This window comes from Pan paniscus, chromosome 6 (assembly GCF_029289425.2).
Source record: "Pan paniscus chromosome 6, NHGRI_mPanPan1-v2.0_pri, whole genome shotgun sequence".
Classification (NCBI taxonomy): Eukaryota; Metazoa; Chordata; class Mammalia; order Primates; family Hominidae; genus Pan; species Pan paniscus.
Window position 1 is genome coordinate 159,169,035 of NC_073255.2, and position 18,111 is coordinate 159,187,145.

The 18,111-nt window shown below is 47.4% G+C and overlaps 1 protein-coding gene and 1 long non-coding RNA gene across 5 annotated transcripts; one reads left to right on the forward strand and one right to left on the reverse strand.

Annotated features, from left to right (window-relative positions):
• Nucleotides 1-3,406: 3,406 nt before the first annotated feature.
• On the reverse strand, nucleotides 3,407-14,298 carry FEZF1 (FEZ family zinc finger 1). The gene is made up of 5 exons (XM_008960698.5): nucleotides 12,498-14,298; nucleotides 5,960-6,834; nucleotides 5,476-5,610; nucleotides 5,098-5,230; nucleotides 3,407-4,649 (listed from the first exon to the last, which is right to left on the reverse strand). The coding sequence occupies exons 2-5, from the start codon at nucleotides 6,758-6,760 to the stop codon at nucleotides 4,291-4,293; spliced, it is 1,428 nt and encodes a 475-aa protein (XP_008958946.1). The 5' UTR covers nucleotides 6,761-6,834; nucleotides 12,498-14,298; the 3' UTR covers nucleotides 3,407-4,290.
• LOC103784439 (uncharacterized) lies at nucleotides 7,151-12,523 on the forward strand. Of its 4 annotated transcripts, XR_008955748.1 has the most exons (8): nucleotides 7,151-7,508; nucleotides 7,609-7,688; nucleotides 8,206-8,583; nucleotides 8,838-8,982; nucleotides 9,319-9,407; nucleotides 9,621-9,809; nucleotides 10,801-10,871; nucleotides 11,898-12,523. It is a non-coding gene; the product is annotated as an uncharacterized LOC103784439 (long non-coding RNA). The 4 variants fall into 4 exon arrangements; XR_008955746.2 differs by having other exon boundaries at nucleotides 7,151-8,583; XR_008955747.1 differs by having other exon boundaries at nucleotides 7,609-8,583; nucleotides 9,319-9,809.
• Nucleotides 14,299-18,111: the final 3,813 nt, after the last annotated feature.

The following is an 18,111-nucleotide window of genomic DNA, read 5'->3' on the forward strand; positions in this document are numbered from 1 at the left end:
TTTCATTTACTATTAAAAATTGACACTTTAGTCTTACTCTTGCATAATAACTTGTTCTTAAACTAAAATTTGGGAAATCTAAACAAATTGTTACCTTTGGAAGAGATTATTGGAAATCAGGATTTGGGTTCTGTGTTAAAATAAAATAGATAGGAATTTGTCTGGGTGTGGTAAGACACATGTAACATGCCTGTAATCCCAGCACTTTGGGATTTGGAGGCAGGAGTATCACTTGAGCCCAGGAGTTCAAGACCAGCCTAGGCAACATGGCAAAATCTTGTCTCTACCAAAAATACAAATATTAGCCGGGCATGGTGGCGTGCACCTCTGGTCCCAGCTACTTGGGAGGCTGAGGCAGGAGGATCGCTTGAGCATCAGAGGTAGAGGCTGCAGTGAGCCATGAGTGTGCCATTGCACCCCAGCCTGGGTGACAGAGCAAGACACTGTCTCAAAAAAATTTTTAAAAAAGATAGGCAATCACTACTTACAATGCGAATTATGTTCTATGCTCTGATTTCCAAAACCAAACTAAATATAAGGTCTCAGTGAATCACCAAATTTCTAAAATTAGTCTCTGCTGCCCTTTCCAGAGGAAGGCCACCTTCCTTATACCAAAAGTTAATTCCAACAGAGGGAGCTGAAGATAAACCATTCCCCTCAGCAGATAATCTGGACAGTGGCCTCTCTTCCTCACTAAACATGAGAGAGTTTGCTGGCTCATGTCTGATCAAAAGAAGGTGGACTGGGACAAAACCAAGTTTCAATTCATACTTTTAGGGAAGCTGTTTCATGAGCAAGCATAAAAATCTATATAAGACACATGTAACACGGAGACATGCACACACAGAGACATACACACATGCAGAGGTTAGATAGTTGAAGGAAAAAAATCACCTTTCAATATTAGTTGAGGCGAGAGAATTGTAAGGTCTTTCCCTGACTATTAGCTAAGTGTTCCACTTCATCAATTTTTTTCTCCCATAAACTTAATCCCTAAGCTCATACTCTCTTTAAGAAGATTCTCCTTGATGTAAGCTCTAACAGCTTTATCATAAATCAAAGTTCATTGATAATTTACCTCCGGAAAAGTAGTTCTCTTGAGTGCTTCATTTTAGAGAATTTCCTTTTGGCCTCCTCTACTTAATCACCAACACTCCAAGCTGCTCAAACTTGTGAGCAGACAATAATTTCCTTGTGCCTGCCTTAAATGGAACTATTGCACCATCCCAGATCAGACCTTATAACAAAGTCGTTCCACATTACAATGTGGAATGTACGATAACTGATTCTCTATTTTTTCTGTTTCTTTCCTTCTTTTATTCTATTCATTCTCATCTTTTCTTCTCAGGCTTTCTTTTTCCTCTCCTCATCTTTCTCCTCTCCTCTCCTCTCTCTCTCTCTTTCTCTCTCAACCTCCCTCTCTTTTCTCCTTCTCCCTCCTTTCTCTCTTTCTTTTTTTCTGGATTGAAACAAACCAATTATATTATTCCATAGAAGAGTACCCCCAACCCCAATATGTCAAAGTACACTGGCCTGGGGTATTTAATGGTTGAGTAATCTTCCTCAATAATATTCATTTTGCTTTCCACCAGTAAGATCGTGTCATCTCGAATGTCTAGAAGAATCTACACCCTGGGTTTTGAGAATAAGTTCAAATATGTATTGACAAGTTCAAGAAGCAAAGGTCATTTTCTGCTTTTTCACTGAAATGTATAGGTTGCAAATTATAACGACTCCTGATCTCATTCACATTTACTCAAACCGAATGCTTTAAAAATCCAACTAAGCTACTTTGGAAAGGGTGATTCATAAACTCTGCAGCATCTCTCAAAACTCCTTCGTGACAGGCAGCTGTCATGGAATGTGGCCAGAGCCTGAGACAAGATTATCAAATCAGCTGTGATATTCTGTGAGAGATGGAGCTACTTAGGGCCGCATAGATTCGGAATCCAGCCAACCATGGAATTCCAAGACCCTCGCTCCATCGCTTTCCAAAGTCAAATCTAACATGGATTTGGCCCCAACAGTGGACAAGGTCGGGGCATGAGGTCAGGAAAGGAGAAACATCGGGATTCGATCTAATAATGGCTGGGCTGGAGCTTGTTCCCTGCGTCCAAAGGGCGTGCGTCCTAGCACAAGCGTTGAGAAAGGTCTGGACCCGATGTCTGCAGGAAGTGTCAGGACCTCCCTGTTCTGGGGACCGTCCCAGCCCACAACAGGTCCGTGCTCTCTAGATTCCCCCAACCTCACTCCACAACCCGGAAGGAGCTCAGGCCGGACTTGGCGTGAGGGTCCCTGCGGGGCCGGGTCACCCACCCGTCCGCGATCACCCCACAGGGGCTGTTAGTAATCTCCCTGCTTCCTAGGCCGTTGAAAAGCACTCAGGTCACCCACTCTCGGTGACCAGAGCGGTCAATCTTTCCCCGCCATGAAATGTGAGTTCGAGTGGCAGCCGCCGCGCCCCTGCAGTGTCCCCTGCACATCTCCGGTCTCGGTCTCGCCTTTCTCAGCTCCGCGCCGCCTTTTCCTGGGCGCCGCAGGACTCATAGAAGTGAGGCGGGGCCACAGATTTAAGTTTATTCCCCGCAACTGTCGGGGCGGTCCCGGAGCTGGTGAGGACGCGCTACGGTGGGTGCAGAAAGGAGATCCCTGGACTCTGTAGAACCTGGGCCCGCGGTGTGGACCGATGGTGGATTCTCCGCGACAACAGCCCTGGAGGGAGAGCGTGGGCCGGGGGAGGGGCCACGGGGCCCCTGAGGCCTGCGGGGCTGGCCGCACTGGCCCCGGGCCTGGCGGGGTGGTGGAGTCCGAAGCGGCGAGGCGGGCACCCCGGGGCCCGCTCCCCCTAGTCGCCCTCCCGGGATGTGGCCCCGCTGCAGTAGCACTACTGTGCTGGGCTGTTTGTCTGGCAGCTTCTACTGAGCAGCTAATAGTATAACAACCCGGCTTTGATAAATCTGAACTAATTACCCCTCTTAATTAAAGTCTTTAGCAGTTGTTTCATTGTTTTGGCAAGAAAACAGGAGAGACTTGCAGTTAGAAACACCAGAGCCCGAGCTCACAGCGGAGCCGCTGATTAACACTTGAAGCATTTCAAGGACCTGGCACCCGCCACAGTTTGGTTTTCATCCATGTTTCCCCCTTGAATGGAAGTATATTCGTCTGTAAACATATATACACATGTAAAAACACGGAGGCTCCGTTTGCCAGCTGTGTACAAGTCAGTATGTGCCGTCAGGATGCAAACAATAGATACCTGTCTATCTATGATTGTAATGCGTTTGAGGAGATGTGCATTGCATACAGCTACTGGATACGTTGTTCCCATTTAACTGTGCACTAGGAACATATCAGGTGGTCCAAGCCAAATTTATGTTTCTATTAGAAAACTCCATGTCTTCTGCTTCTGAACTTTACCAGATTTCATAACTTTACCCAAAGGTGTAACCATTTAGAAGAGACTATTTGCACTTGATAGATTTTCAGACCAAAACATTAAGTATGACTAATCCAGGGTTTTAGATTTTAAAAAGGCGGAGGGATGAGGGGGTCAGAGTCAGGGATCTTTAGCTGAATAGTATGAACAGAGCCCTAAAGTTTGTTGATTAAATAAGCATGTTCCAAGTATTTATTTCCAACAGTCAATGAATCAATTTTCACGTGCAATAATCAAAACCAAAATTCAAAATCATCCATAATGAACCACCCTTATCTAATGTGTATGTGCGTGTGCTCACGAATGTGGAATGTACCCCTATGGGCGCACACATCTATGCGTGTATATATGACATACACACAGTGTTTTGTTACTTCAGGGAAAGAGGAAATGATCAACATCCAGCAGACATCTTGAGACCGGAGAATCAACATAATGGAAATATATACAATAATAAAATTAAAATGATGCAGCATTCCCGGGTAGAATAATACAGATCTCAATAAATATAGCAGAAATTTGTTTAAACAAAACAAAACAAAACAAACACCATCTCTCCACCCAAGATGAAAAGTCTTTCCAAATTAAAAAAGAGAAAAAGAAAAACAGAAAACAAGCAAAACCCTCCAAATTTTTCATAATTGTTAGTGCCTATATAGAATATAATACACAAAACCATTTAGCAGGTGCATGCAAGAGGCGAAAGGCCAGGGGATGCAGAGGCTTCTGGTCGGCCCTGAAGTGTGGGGCCCCACATGCCCTGGGGTCTGCAGACGAACTCGGACCAGGAGCTCTAGTCTGCCGCTGCCTCAGCGTGGGGGCACGGCTGAGGCTGGGAGGACCCTTAGCCTCGATCACTGGTGGCCCTGGTGGAGCCCGGGCTGCAGGGGCCCCGGGGTTGGCAGCGGCGGCTGCAGAGGAGGCAGCGTCATCGGCGGCTGCTGCGGTAGCGGGGGCGGTGGTTCAGTGCCTGGTTCGCCAGCTGGGGTGCGGGCCAGCCCCAGGCTGCTGTCGTGCAGCTTGCGGACATGCTTCTTGAGGTCAAAGTTCCTGCAGAAACCCTTGCCGCACGTGGGGCAGGTGAAAGGCTTCTTGTCGTTGTGGGTGTGCATGTGGAAGGTGAGGTTGTAAACCTGGTGGAAAGCCTTGTTGCAGATATTGCACTTGAACTGCTTCTCCCCGCTGTGGGTCAACTTGTGGTTTTTGTAATTCCCTGAAACACACAAATGACAGGAATATGGTTCTGAAAAAAAAAAAATAGCTTAAAAAGGGAGGAGCAGACACATGGAAGGTAGCGCCAGGCAAGCACAAGAGCCGCCACAGGTCCCACAACAAGTGCAGGGCTACTATCTGTGCCTGCACTTGTCTCCCCAAGTTTATTTTCAAGCATCGCATCAACAGTGATGCCGTTTCCTTAAATTTTAATACACATTTATCAGTCCAATTACATACAATGAAAGCATGCAGTTAAAACATATACCCTTGTTTTATGAATCATGCTTTTCTCTAATACTAATCAGACTTCGAGTAGGGAGTTAGAATGGCAACAAAAGTGCCACATAACTACACTTTAAACATCGTCTTCTAAAACATCCCGAAAATATTAAGTATGGCTTTTCATAAGACTAACCATGAGAGACAACATTTCCTGGTTTCCATACCTTTTTGATGAAACCCTTTGCCACAGAATTCACACACAAATGGTTTGTAGCCCGCGTGTATTCGGGTATGAGTGTTTAAAGTGGAACTTCTATTAAATGCTTTGCCACACTGGTTACATTTGTGAGGTTTTTCCTAAGCAGGAGAAAGGAAAAGCAGAGACATTTAGATATTTTCTAATTATGTGAAGTTCTGCAAGCTCAAAACACAGTAATGCTTAAACACTTTCAAGCAGAACAAAAGCAAACAATACATGGCATTCACTCTGTTTAGCTAGCACTTTTTAAATGAACGTTATCCTAAAGAGTAAGGCTTTATCGGCTGTTTTTCTGCAAACAGTTCGGAAGCAAACTAGGTGAAATTGAGACAGATGAACACACCTGCGTGTGAATGATCTTGTGCCTGCACAGGGTGCTTGCTTGCCTGAAACCTTTTCCGCACACTTTGCAAACGAAGGGTCTGGCTCCTGTGTGCACTGGCATGTGACGGGTTAAGTTATAGTGCGCATTAAAGACCTTAAAATTAAACACACGTAGAACAGGTTAGCCGCACAAGTAACTTTGAAATCAAACCGGGCAGAGAGAGGGTAGGAGGAAGAGAATCTTAACAAAAAGTGTATACAAATAATTACCCCCAAAATACTAAAAAGGGAGGAAGGAAAGGAGGAGCAAGGGAGGGAAGGAAGGAAGGAGGGAAGGAAGGAAGGAAGGAAGGAGGGAGGGAGGGAAGGAAGGAGGGAAGGAGGGAGGGAAGGAAGGAAGGAAGGAGGGAAGGAGGGAGGGAAGGAAGGAAGGAGGGAAGGAGGGAGGGAAGGAAGGAAGGAAGGGAGGGAAGGAAAGGATCTCCGTTTTGCATTGTACTTGCCTTTCCACACACTTCGCAAGTGAAAACTTTGGGCTTGGCATTAGGAGAGCCTCGGCTGAAATCCGAGGTTTTGAACGCGATTTTTTCCGACAGAAGCTGGGCGCTTTCTTTCATGTAATGCTGCAGCTGAGCCTGGGACAGGTCTTTGAAAGCTACTCCAGAAGGGTATTTCTCCACCGCCGGGACCACCAGTTTATTCCTTTCGGCTAAATACGTTTTTGGCTGCGGGTGCAAAGGGGAACTGAGGAAGTAGGAGGCCACCGGGTGGATGTTCACGCCGGCTGCCGGGTGGCATGGGCCGTCACCTCGGTTCAGGTAGCACAAGGCGCCCATGGCGTGGAATGAAGAGTGGTTGACCACACGCGGCCTTACCAGCTTGTACTGCTGCAGCGGCAGCGCGTCGCGGGCCAGGTCGCCCTTGAGACTCAGTGCGCAGTTGAGCAGGTCGCTGCAGCTGAATGCGGGCGCCGAGGGCACCGCCGCGGGCGCCGCCGGGGCCTCCAGACTGGCCTTCCGCGGCTCGGAGCCCGTCACTCCTGCCTTGGGGCTCGTGTCGTAGGCCACAGGCACGAAGGGGATCATGCAGGGGATCGACGAGTTGAGATGCAGAGAGTGCTTGGGTTCCCCCTTGGGTAAGGTTCCCTGCAGGAAGTGGGGGACTGGCAGGGCCTTGGGCTCTGGGGTGCGCGCCATGATTCGTTCAATGGAGAAAGCCAAGGGTTTGGACGTGCTCATCATGTTGCCCCGAGCTGGAGCAGTCGCTAACATTTTGGTAGTCGCGTTGTGGCAGCTACTGTCCATGTCCGAGTCGCCAGCGTCCGTCAGCCGGGGCTGGGCTGCGCCGTCCGTTGCCTTGTTCCCTGCTTGTCACAGACCTGCGGAGAGGGGGACGGGCACCATCACCACCAGTAGCCTCCTCCTCCTCCTCCTCCCCAGCATCACCAGCCGAACCTGCCTGCCCAGCCCAATGGACTCCTGCCAGCCCATCGCAGAGTTCTTGGCGCACCAATGACTCGGGGACAATCACTACTTATTTCTATCAATAGAAAGTGTTGTGTCAATAACGCAGCCAAGATCTCGCCAATCGTTAACTTCCAAGAGGAGAAGGTAAACTAGATAATTGCTCAATTCGCTTCCAACAGTCAACAGGAAAACTTTTTTTTTTCATCTGCAGTCAGTAACTACTTTTCATTGGTGAGTGAGGTTCCCCGCCCAGAAAAGGCGGGGGCGCTTTCACCCGCTTGGCGCGCCCTCCCCTCTGCGCACACACTCTGCCGCGCACACTTCACTACCCTCCGCACCCCCCCATCCCCACCCCCCTTTTGCTTCCTCTGCCTTTCTAATTCTCAATCTGCTTAACCAGGCTTTAGAGGCCAAGCAAATCTGAGATCAATTTTCTCGTTTAGCTCTAAGTGACATCATCTAAAATCATTGTGCAAGGGCTAAATAAGGAAACAGAGTCTAATTCAGGGGCAAACGCCAGGCTATATTTATCAAACGCCAAGCTCCAGAAAGCCTCGGCCAGGAAGCCTCGGCAGTGAAATCCGAGGTTTCGCTGCTTGGTTCCACTGGGCCTGGGTGGGCCGGGCTGGGCCGGGCTGGGCCGGGTCAGATCTGTGCCACCTCCGCAGACCTATTTCTTCCTCCAGGGCTCGGGGTTGCCCGCTCCCGGAATCCCGGAGTCTCCGCGGCCCGAACCGCTTCTGGACCATTTAGAAGACGCCGGCAGGTAACTGGCCTCCCCAAACGCCCCGAAAATTAAAAGCCTTAGGAGGCTTGTTCTGTGTTTGTGGTTTTGTAAAGGCAATGCCCGCGGCAATAGGCCTGGGAAAGTCGCACTTTCATCCACAAAGTTGAGGAGTTGCAAGGAATAATTGGGTGTCACACCACAAGCAACCTTGACTCGATTGGACCCCACCCAGGATACACACAGACGCGCGCGCGCGCACGCTTCCGAGTTTCCATTGAGAGTCTGGAAAGAGCATTTCTTTCTTAAGTACCTGCGCTCAGCTAGAGCTCTCCCGGAGCATTTTAAATACTGAATGCCGAGCGGAGAAGGGAAACAGAGTGTATTAATCCCCACTCCGGTTGCCGGTGTCTGCAAGCCTCCTCTAAGCAGCGCAGGCGGCAGCCTGGATGTCTGTGCGCATCAAGGAGACTTGCCGGCGCCAGAGTTGTGTCCACAGGTGCACTTGTGCCTCCCAAAGAGCGCGCGTAGAGACCATTTCCCCTGCAACGCCCCCCAGCCGAACACCCGCCGGGTGTGGCACCTCGGCCGAAACTCCTGGGGCGGCGCGGTGGAGCGTGTGGAGGTTTCCGGGAAGACGCCTACGGCTGCGGCTCCGACTGTGCGGGTTCCCGCCGCCCAGGCAAGAGCGTCCAGGAGCGTGCTGGAAGCTGCGGCGCGCACCTTCCCCGGCGCAGTCTCTTGCCAGCCGGCGATCACGCAGAGCTGAACCCCGCAGCTAGGCGCGCAGGAAGGGCTGCACAGAGTTGGAAGACACGGCAGCTGTAAGCTGGCGTGAGGAGGCCAAAGGAGCGCGCAGAGCTGCAAGCAAAGGGCGGTGGGGCCTGGACCCTGAAGTGAGTGGCCGACCGCAGCAGCTCAAGGTGCTATCTGCCTGGTGAGTTAACCCCACGTGGCTGTGAGACAGGTGGTGGCGGGTGTCAGGTATTGGGCCAAGTGTAGTGGGGGCGTCCTTCTGCTAGAGCTCTGAAAAGGGTTGGCCCCGGAAGGCTGGATAACGGCGGACTAGAAACCCTGGCATTATTAAAGTCCCTGAGCAATTTCACTCAAAGATGCGAAACTGGACCTTAAACGAAGGAAATTGACGTCAAAGTATTCCCTCCTCTCTACCCCATTCTCAACACATGCCAGGCAAGCTACCCGGGTCCCTCCGCCCCACTCTAACTTTCCGCGAAAATCAGTTCCGCCTCTGCCCCAAGAGCCAAGAGAGGTGGAAAGGAAGAGAGCTTGGGCTGGGAACGCGCCTGATGTCTAACAGAAAGGCAGTGGCAGCTGGGTGAGTGGTGGGAAAGCTCACAGGCTGAAGAAATGGGGGAGGGGGAGTGAGTCTTATTGGAAGTTGAGGACAGCCAAGGGGCAAGATGGGGGAGAGGTCTGGCTGAATACGACGGGCTTCAGCAGCTAGGCCTGGGAGTGCCTCGTTTCAGGCCTCGAGGTGGCTTCAGGCTGGGACAACTGATGCAGCAGAGAAGGGCAGAGCGCCCGGGGAGAGAAAGCAAAGAGGCGCTACACTCCAAGGCGGCCCTTTGGAACCGTCCTTGGCCCGGGTGCACCTACTTTGGATTCGCCCAGACTGCAAATTTTCTTTCCTTTTGCTGGGGCCACGGGACAGAGCACCTGGGCAGAGCAAGCGGAGAGGCGCCACACCCCCGAGAGGCGCTTCGTAGTTGTCCTTGGACCGGGCGCAGACACTCAGTATTGGTCAGCCCTGGAAATTTTCTTTCCTTTTGCTGTTGGGGCCGCAGAACCAGTCTCCTCCTTTCCCCTGCTCAGACAAAGGGCACGGGAAGGGCTTTGCTGGGGCACAGGGGGGTGGGGGGGTTCTCTGTCCCATGACAGATGGGTCGCGGTTAAGACTTTAATTGCTGACTTTTGGGCCGGATCAGATTCCTTTTCCTACCTGCCACTTCCCAGCAGCGAAAAATCCCCCTCCTGCTGCACTCCTCCGCCACCGGGCTAGGTTGAAAGGAAAAAACCAAGAAGCGCGAAGCAGCCCGGCTCTGGAAAGCTTTGGAGAGTCCAGCTGACTTGTACACAATTCGCGGCCTCTGGAGCCTTATCTGCCTTCTTGACTGAATGCCACCAGTTCGTTTTACGCTTGTGGTGTGTCCCTCACTCTCCCCTTCCTCTCCTCCCCCTCCCCTCTCCTTAACTGCAAAAGAGTCTTTCTTTGACCTCTGTAAATTTCTCCTTTGGTGTATACCAAACTAAAAAGGAAAAAATATTGGCTAAGAGGTATGCATGCTTTGTATAGTTTATATTTCAACAGTTTGCTTTTCACTAGTCTTTTCAGGATTTGCCCTTTTGGCAAGTGTTTGAAAATGTCATTTAACACAAATATGGCAAAGCATCAATTATGCTCTTCCTTTAAGATGGCCTTGAGTTTACTAAAGACTGAAAAGGTGCTTTACAACTCCAGGCCTTGATATCCAACATTTGTTAATTTTTTCAAAACCTAACCCAAAACACATGTTAATTAGTAATACTATCTCTATTAAATAAGAATTGTCACAAAACACAAAATATATTTAGAAAGGGCTTCTATCTTACCGTCCAATCTGTCTAGTACTTTATTTCCAAATATATTTGAAAATAACAAAAAAGGCAATAAAAACAGAGTATATTCAGCAAATTCAGAAGCTTTCAAAACGTTTCAATGCAAGTATTTTTTAGTTATTAAAACAAATGCAAGGGAGCCTTGTTTGTTTTGTTAGTGGCAAAATAGAAACTCTTACAGTTTCTTTGGATTTTCTTTGAGAATCCTATAATCCTATTTTTTTGCTGAGAGCTGATGATTAAGTGTGCCTCCCCTTTCCATCCATGGAAAGGCAGTATTTATAACCTCAAATCCTGATGGAAGGCGAGTTTAAGTGTATGATTTATCCTTTATGAAATATCCTGAGGAAACCACAGCAGTTCATGATATAGAGGCCAGATAACAAACTCTGTGTTAAGATCTATTTTAAAAATAAGAAAAAGTCCTGCTTTTCTAAAGTAATTTAAAATTCTCTTTTTCTAAGGAATCTGATTTTGACTTCAATACTTTCTAAGCTGTGTTCTTGCTATTACTAAAAAATATTCATGATTTCCACAGGCTTTTTGTTGAAGTCCCTATCATAAGCAAATGCAGTTTCTGGCTATGGTTACTGCAATTCGAAATAAAAGGTAATAAGATAATAGAGCCATACATTACCAAATAAGCCATAATCTCTAATCTCTTATTCCTTGATATGTCACAAAATACTATTGATTTTTTAAAATTAAAAATGGATTGGAAAATATTATAACTAATTCCACTTTCTGCCCTAGTTCATTGACTTGTACCTGGTCATGTTTTTAGAGTTTTCTGGCCTGTTCAACATCTCTGACCCCCAGCCCCTTCACCAAGAGCAACAGTCTGCTTTCTCTTTGCTTTAGCTTCTGAGCTAAGGGAGGAGAGACGAAAGCATTATTATTATTCTGACATCACCCCCAACCCCAGCCCTGACATTCAAGCACATCTACACTTTTTCCTGTTTAATACATAGCACCAAAGGCAACACACTGTACTTCTAGAAGGAAAAACACATTTTTTAATTCCTCTGCGTTTTCTGCTTATAGTCTTTATCTCTGGCTGGTCTTTTGTTATTTCTTTTGGTGTGTGATGGAGGCAGGGTGACGGGATGGGACACAAATAGCAAAGGTCTATAAGGTTCAAGGAAAGAGTTTCTGAATACCTCAGATTACTTAATACACAACGGGAACTAACTTTCCAACACATTAGCAAACATATTGGCAACAAGTTCAAATTTAAGGCTACTAGTGTGCTTTTAGTTAGTTTGGTAGCAAATAAAGAATTTTTGCTAATTTCCTAAAGCAATGTGAAGGACAGTATCACAGGTTATAAATGTGGGAAGGGTTGATTAACTCACAGAGCCCTCCTCTCTTTGGGGGAAGAAGTGTGAGGGTGGATTATTTGTCTCTAGACCTTTGTTGTTACTATTTCTTTTATATTAGGATTTCATTTAAACCCAGTGAAATTATTTCTCTCAAAACAGCATTTACATAGCAAATCAGTTTGTGAAAGGAAATGAAGAGCCCAAATGTGAGAGCTGTTAATGAGGTGGCAGGCAATACAGACAGCGAGCACTTGGGCTCAGTTTGTTTCTGACCCTCCACTAATGCTGAGATTTTTCTCACCCATTCCCACAGGCCTGTGAGGTGTGTCCCTCCAGACTGAGAGGCTACGACTCAGGGCTGGACTTTATGGAAAAAAAGAAGTTTATAAAACAAGTAACCCAGTTTCTCCAACCTTTACTGTGGAGCAACAGCGTCAAGCAACAAAACCCAGCAAAGTTTTGCTTGTCACTTACAAGGGTGTTACTGAAATCTGGAAGGCGAACAATTAGAAGATAGCCCAAACATGCTCTATTGCTCTACACTGAAATACTTGCCTCCAATAATAGAAAAAAACTGTTTTCGTGCAATTGATTGATTAGCGTTTTGCAGCAGTCCCTGGACAATTTTAAAGACATTTTGTGTTTGTGGTCAAAATTAAAAACAAGCAGACACACACACAAAACAACCATATTCAAGACACAGTTCGACTGTTTCCTTGACACTACCCACGAAGTTTAAAGCATTTTTATGTTATTTTCAAACTTTCTTAAGTGATCCCATGAAATAAAAGTCGATAATAGAAATTAAAACAACACAGAGCAAAGAACGAGCTTAGTGAAATGGAGAAGCAGTAGAGGTAAATAAAAATCCTTGAGCTAGAAAGCTCTAAGAACCGCTTATAAATTCAGTTACCTCCTGAACTCCGGCCGATGGCCACTGCGGCCCGGGAGTGCCCCGCTGGCCTTGGCCGTCTCAGCCTTCATTATCGCCACGGCCTTGGCGCCCCCTGCCCCCGGCTGCCCAGGGGAACCAAGTTCCCGCTGCTGGAGTTGGGGCAGAGGAGCCCCGCCTCATTCAGGATTCGGTGGCCAGCGCAGAGCCATTTGAATAGAAGAAGCCCGAAGTGAAACAGAAAAGCTGAAAACTCCCCGGCTGGGCTCTCCACTTCTCGGTTCTTGCTCACGAGTTCCAAACAGTTAGTTAAAGTGACGTTGGCAAGGCCGAGGGCCACCGAGCTCTGTGAGACTCCCTTGGAGGGGTCAGGAACCTTAGCTCGAGAAGCTTGGAGGCGGCTGGGAGTTGGGGCGCAACTTCAGTGACCGGGCTCCGCTGCCGGGCTGGGGCTCCCAAGCGTCCGGCTCCCGGGGTGGTCGACGCGGCGCTGCCTTCGATCAGGTCCTGCCGACCTCGGGCCTCTGGACCACCACCGCCCCAGCCGGTCTGGCAACCCATCCCGGGCGCAATCGCGCTCCTCCCCTTCTCCTCTGCATTCCCGCAGGTCCTGGGGCGGCTCCATCCCCCCAAGGCTGAGAGATGGCGAGGGAGGCTCCAAAGAGTTTCGGGAGGGGGCGCCGGATCTGGTTTAAGAGACCGCGGAACAGATGGTGGAGAGCTCCTGGATGAAAGTTTTTGAACAGGCACTCGCTAATAGACTTGCTTTGACGACTCAGGGTGTAATTGAAGGGTCATTTAATCTAGACGCAAGGTGAAAGAAAACAGGCCCGGGGGTGTGGCATACCTACGGAGGAACTAGAGCATCTTTTCACTAGGTTTGCCTGTCATTTTGACTTTCCTGGAAAATACGTTAAGTCAAATTTTAAGAATGTCTGAGAAGCATCTCTGACTATCTCTTCCAAAAACCTTTCGTGTATTTTTTTAGCCGACCTCCTTCCTCCGAGAATCCTCCCTTTGAAGCCGTTTGGCCTGTGCTTAAGAGTAGTTGGGGTCTCCTTATGATCCCAGAGCAAAGAGAATTTTCTAACTAGATTCTCCTGTTTAAGACCTTAACAGAAAGGCCTTTCTACCTTCCCTTCTTTGGCTTTACTCTCCAATTTGTTCTTTCATTCCCGAGTTCTCCCAGTGAAGCCCTGCACCTCCTCTAAAAGAGAATATTTCATGGCTGTCCAAAGAGGGCCATACCCCGTGGCCACCTCTCGCGGGCCTCCATAGCCTCTGTAAAAGAGGAAGCACTCAGCCACTGGCCGGCCCCCTTTTGTTGATGGAAGTGGGTGCTGTTCTCTTTCCTCCCTTCCCGCCCTTAGGCCTCTCCCAGACCAGATTCTGCACGCCTTGTGCATGTTTCAAGAGTTGAGCTCTAAGATCCAATCCCAAGAAGAGGCTTGATCCATCATTAAGAAATCTTACTACCTTGTAAAATGTTATTGCCTTCTCACTTTAAATTAATTTGGAAGGTTTTTTTTTTTTCCCTCTTCCCACTGTCTCCTCTTACTTCAACTTCAGTTAATTCTCTGAATTCACGAACAGTGGGGCTGCCCTCATAGTTTCTCAGCAGTCCCACACAGAGGAAAAGGCTCCTGGAAACAACGCGAAGCTTTAAGCGCCCCGCGCGGGTGTTGACGCTGGCAGCTCGCAAACAGCGTCCCGCGGCCACGGTGACCCGAGGGGCCGGCCGGCTGACGTCACGAACGCGGCCAGCTGCGGGGACCCGGGCTGCAACCGCGGCCTCTGGCCCCTGCCGGCTCGTTGGGTCGAGGGTGGGAAGGGAAGTTGAGGTCTGGGGTAAAAAGCCGGAAAAAGAAAGGAACAAGGCTGAGAATCATTCAAAGATTAAATGGGGTCGGCTCCTGTTGCTTGCGAAGACGGATGAGGAGGGGGAGAGTTGAGGGGGTTGGGGGGGACCCTCTTTTATCTAACCTTGTGATTCACAGCTTCTCAGAAATTTACATAATACAAGGGTGTAGATGTAAACCTTAAGGACAAAAATAATAATTCAACAGCACATATTTCATTTTCGCACCATGGGCCTGGATATGTTCCCGGTGTTGGCACAATAGCTGATTTCCAGAGCTTTTTACTCAAGGCAGAGAATATCTGAACTCTCATACCACTGTTGAAATGAGAGGAAAGGAAGGAGAAAAAAGGGAGAGAAAGAGAAATTGGCTTTAATAATGTTGATTTAGATCTCTGAATAATGGTGAAGGATTTTTTTTAAAAAACTTAAGAGCATATGTTGTGTACAAAAGGTGCAGGCATAGTAATAATTGGGGTCCTTCACTCTCCAAAGTATCTATTTCCTTTTTATTTGATTGGCATGAGCTTTTCATTTTAAAAGCAAAGTCATTGCCCTTTAATAGGAAATTCCAATTTATTATTTCCTTAAATAAGTGAAGGCCACAATGTCTACTGAAAGAGAGACCCTGCTGTCAACTCAACTCCTGCTTGCCAACTCAAAAAGAGGACTGAGAAGTAAAATACAGCAGCAGCAAAATACATGTGATTGCTGTAGTTGCTTTTTGAATCCCCCAACCCCTCCTTCCCACATTTGAACTCTTCTAGATGCCACCAGTAATTCAAATTTTGGAGCTCTATTTGCAGTCCCCCCTTCCCCCGCTCCCCCGACCTCCCCTTGGGACACAGGGCAAAAGGAAAGTCAGGGGCAGGGATGGTAGGATCCCAGCATCCCCTTATTTTAGTTAAGAGGGGCAGAGGCTCAGGTGCCCTTTGGTCTTTCTCGCTGTGCCTCCTCCAAGTGAGCCTGACTCCCATAGTCACTTGGAAAGGTAAATGGCACCACAGTGGGTACGCAATTGAGCCCTTCACTCTTATTGTTTCAGTGTGGGAGTAGTGGTGGCTGGAAGTCAGAAATGGGAAAGAGGTTTCTTCTCCCTTCTTTGCCTTCTGAATTTTAGTTTTTTGGGGCTCCCATTTCTCTGCAAAATACACGCCCAAAGTTGGCCATATTCTCTAACATTTCATCTAATCCATCAGTAGTTTGCAGTTATTTTAAAGAAATTTATAAAGATTTTAATTTAAAACATATAGATGGGAACTTAAGATGAGAAAACGTGAACTTTTTTTTCAAAAAGTATGCTATCTATTCTGCCCCCACCTCATCACTAATAATGCAGCCCTGATCAAGGGCAAAATATAACCCTCTTTATTCACCCTGTTCCTCAGTATCCTTTTAAAGCTGGATTCTTCAATTATCTGTTGAAATTGTACACAACTGGTCTTCCTTTCTGAGAAAGGTCTTCATAAACACGCAGAAGGCCAATTTGTCGCGGACATTTTGAGCATTAGAATAAATGTTGCTAGTTTCTGGTGCTGTCTTGGCCTTCCAAGCCCAAGTACCCCAACTTGAGGAAGGCCACACAACTAGTGAACTCCTTGTTGAGTAGTGGATAGTGGTTGTTCCCCTTTGTTTTTTCTGTAAAATGGGATTAAATAAAAGCCCCCTTCATTCAGAGGAGACATTGACATTGAAAAGAAATTTTAAAATAAAACCACTTTACATATGAAAGGCTACCACCTTATTAAAAAGTTAGCTATACATTTTTCCAAAATATTATTCAGACAATTGGATTTAAAAACAGTTCCTCTGCTCAATGATAGATTTCAGGTTAATCACATGGAAATGTTAAAATATACACAGGAATCATATTTGCTATGTATTTTTCACAACCTCAAGCACTTTCCTTGTCCCTAGACATCTGCTCTCCCATATTCAGTACTGTGTTCCTGGGGGAACAATTTCTTCTGTAGATTCAGGCGAATCTACAGAAGAAAGCTTGGCAAAAACTTTTCAAACAAAATCCCAATTTGATTAAAGCAGATTTCATTTCTTAAGAAGTGGTTATGCATTTGTAAAATTAATCAACTTTCTATAGACTATTCTAATTTTATGAAAGGACACACCTAGTAATCACATGAAGTAACAAAAGAAATGAGTTTAAGTAAATGACAATGAATACGCTTCTTCAATACAGCAACTTTGAAGTTGTTTTAAAAAATTATTACCCGGTTGTCCAGCAGGCAGGACCTAAAAAAAGCCCTACTCTCCCATGATCTGCCTGCTCAGTTGGTCTTTCCATGTTACACTTTCCACTTTTTGAGATTCAGTCCTGTTAGATTGTGACATTTTACCATGAAACTTTCTTTACTGAAACATTTTCTACCTCCCTACCAAAATCTCCTTCCGAAGTTACAATTGGTTTTGGTTCCTTGGCATATTAAGGAAATGCCCTACAGAATAAACTTTAGCATTTCTTCAGCATTTAATCGTCTCCTTTTTTTCAGTCTCACCCAAAAGAGATGTTATTTGTAGAGAGAGAAGAGAGACATAGTGCTAAAGGGGAAATCATTGATTTAGAGTAGAAAAGAATTTGACACACTACTTTAAATTTTTGCACAGGGAAATATTGATGTCATCTATGTGTAGGGGCTCCATAAACAACCCTAGGCCAGGGCTATGGGAAGAGTAACTGCTTTGTCTGATGGTTCTTGAAACCAACTCTTCACTTCCTCTTAATATGAGAATCATTGATCTTAGGGAGAGTCAACGGAGACAGAGATTGGGGACAAGTCTAGAATACGTTTATTAAAAAATAAGCACACAAATACAACTATCCTCACTGCAAAATTGCAAAGTACAGGGAAATAAAAGACGTCATCATATTGAGTCACTGGGTCTAGGACACAGAAGCTGCCGCTGGCTACTTTAAAAAAATGACTGGGGTGGAGACCACCAGTCGGGTTAAACAAGTGGCTCCAGTCCCAGCTTAATGCCGGGCACCGTCTCTTCCCCTTTCCCGAGTGCTCAGTTTCTACCTCCCCAAGGCCACAGCGTGCTAGACCCCCGGACCGCCAGGGCGCGCGTCTCCCGTGCCACTGACGTGCTGGGTTGTGACCCTGGGGCGCACCCTTGCCCCACCCTGTGCCGCCGCGTTGCTCAAGTGTTCCTGGGAGCCTAGAAGTACTGCAGTCCAGCAACTCCGGGCAGGAGTCTGTGCTGGCAGTCGCCCTAAGAGCTTGTGCGCTTTCTCTCTCTCTCTCTCTCTCTCTCTCTCTCTCTCTCTCTCTCCTCTCTCTCTCTCTCGTGCTTGGTTGCCGCAGCTGGGGCCACCTTGAAGCATGTGGCCCCCTCTGCCTTTCTGTCTCTGTTCCGCTTGCAGTTTCCAAGTGTATCCTTCGGTTGCATCCCTGAATTGGGACGCAGGACATCGTTCTAGGCTCCCATAAGCCTTGGAAAATATTAATGAACACCATTTGCACCTGAAATTCCCTTGAACTCAACGCACTGACCACAACAGCCGAGGTCTGAGATTCCTCGCTTGTGATCTGGCACCTCCTGGATCATCCCCGTCCCATTTCAGAGCCCTTGACCAACATAATCTGCAAGTGGACTCAATAACGCATCTCCAGCTACCTCCCTTCCCAACCGCAGCTACAGGGGCTGCTGTTAGCGATGCTGGCCCTTTCTGAGACCATAGTTCCCTTGCCCCTCCCCGTCTCCTCCTCTCCTCCCATCGGGCTGGCCATATATATAACCGGAGAACTGGACAATTCT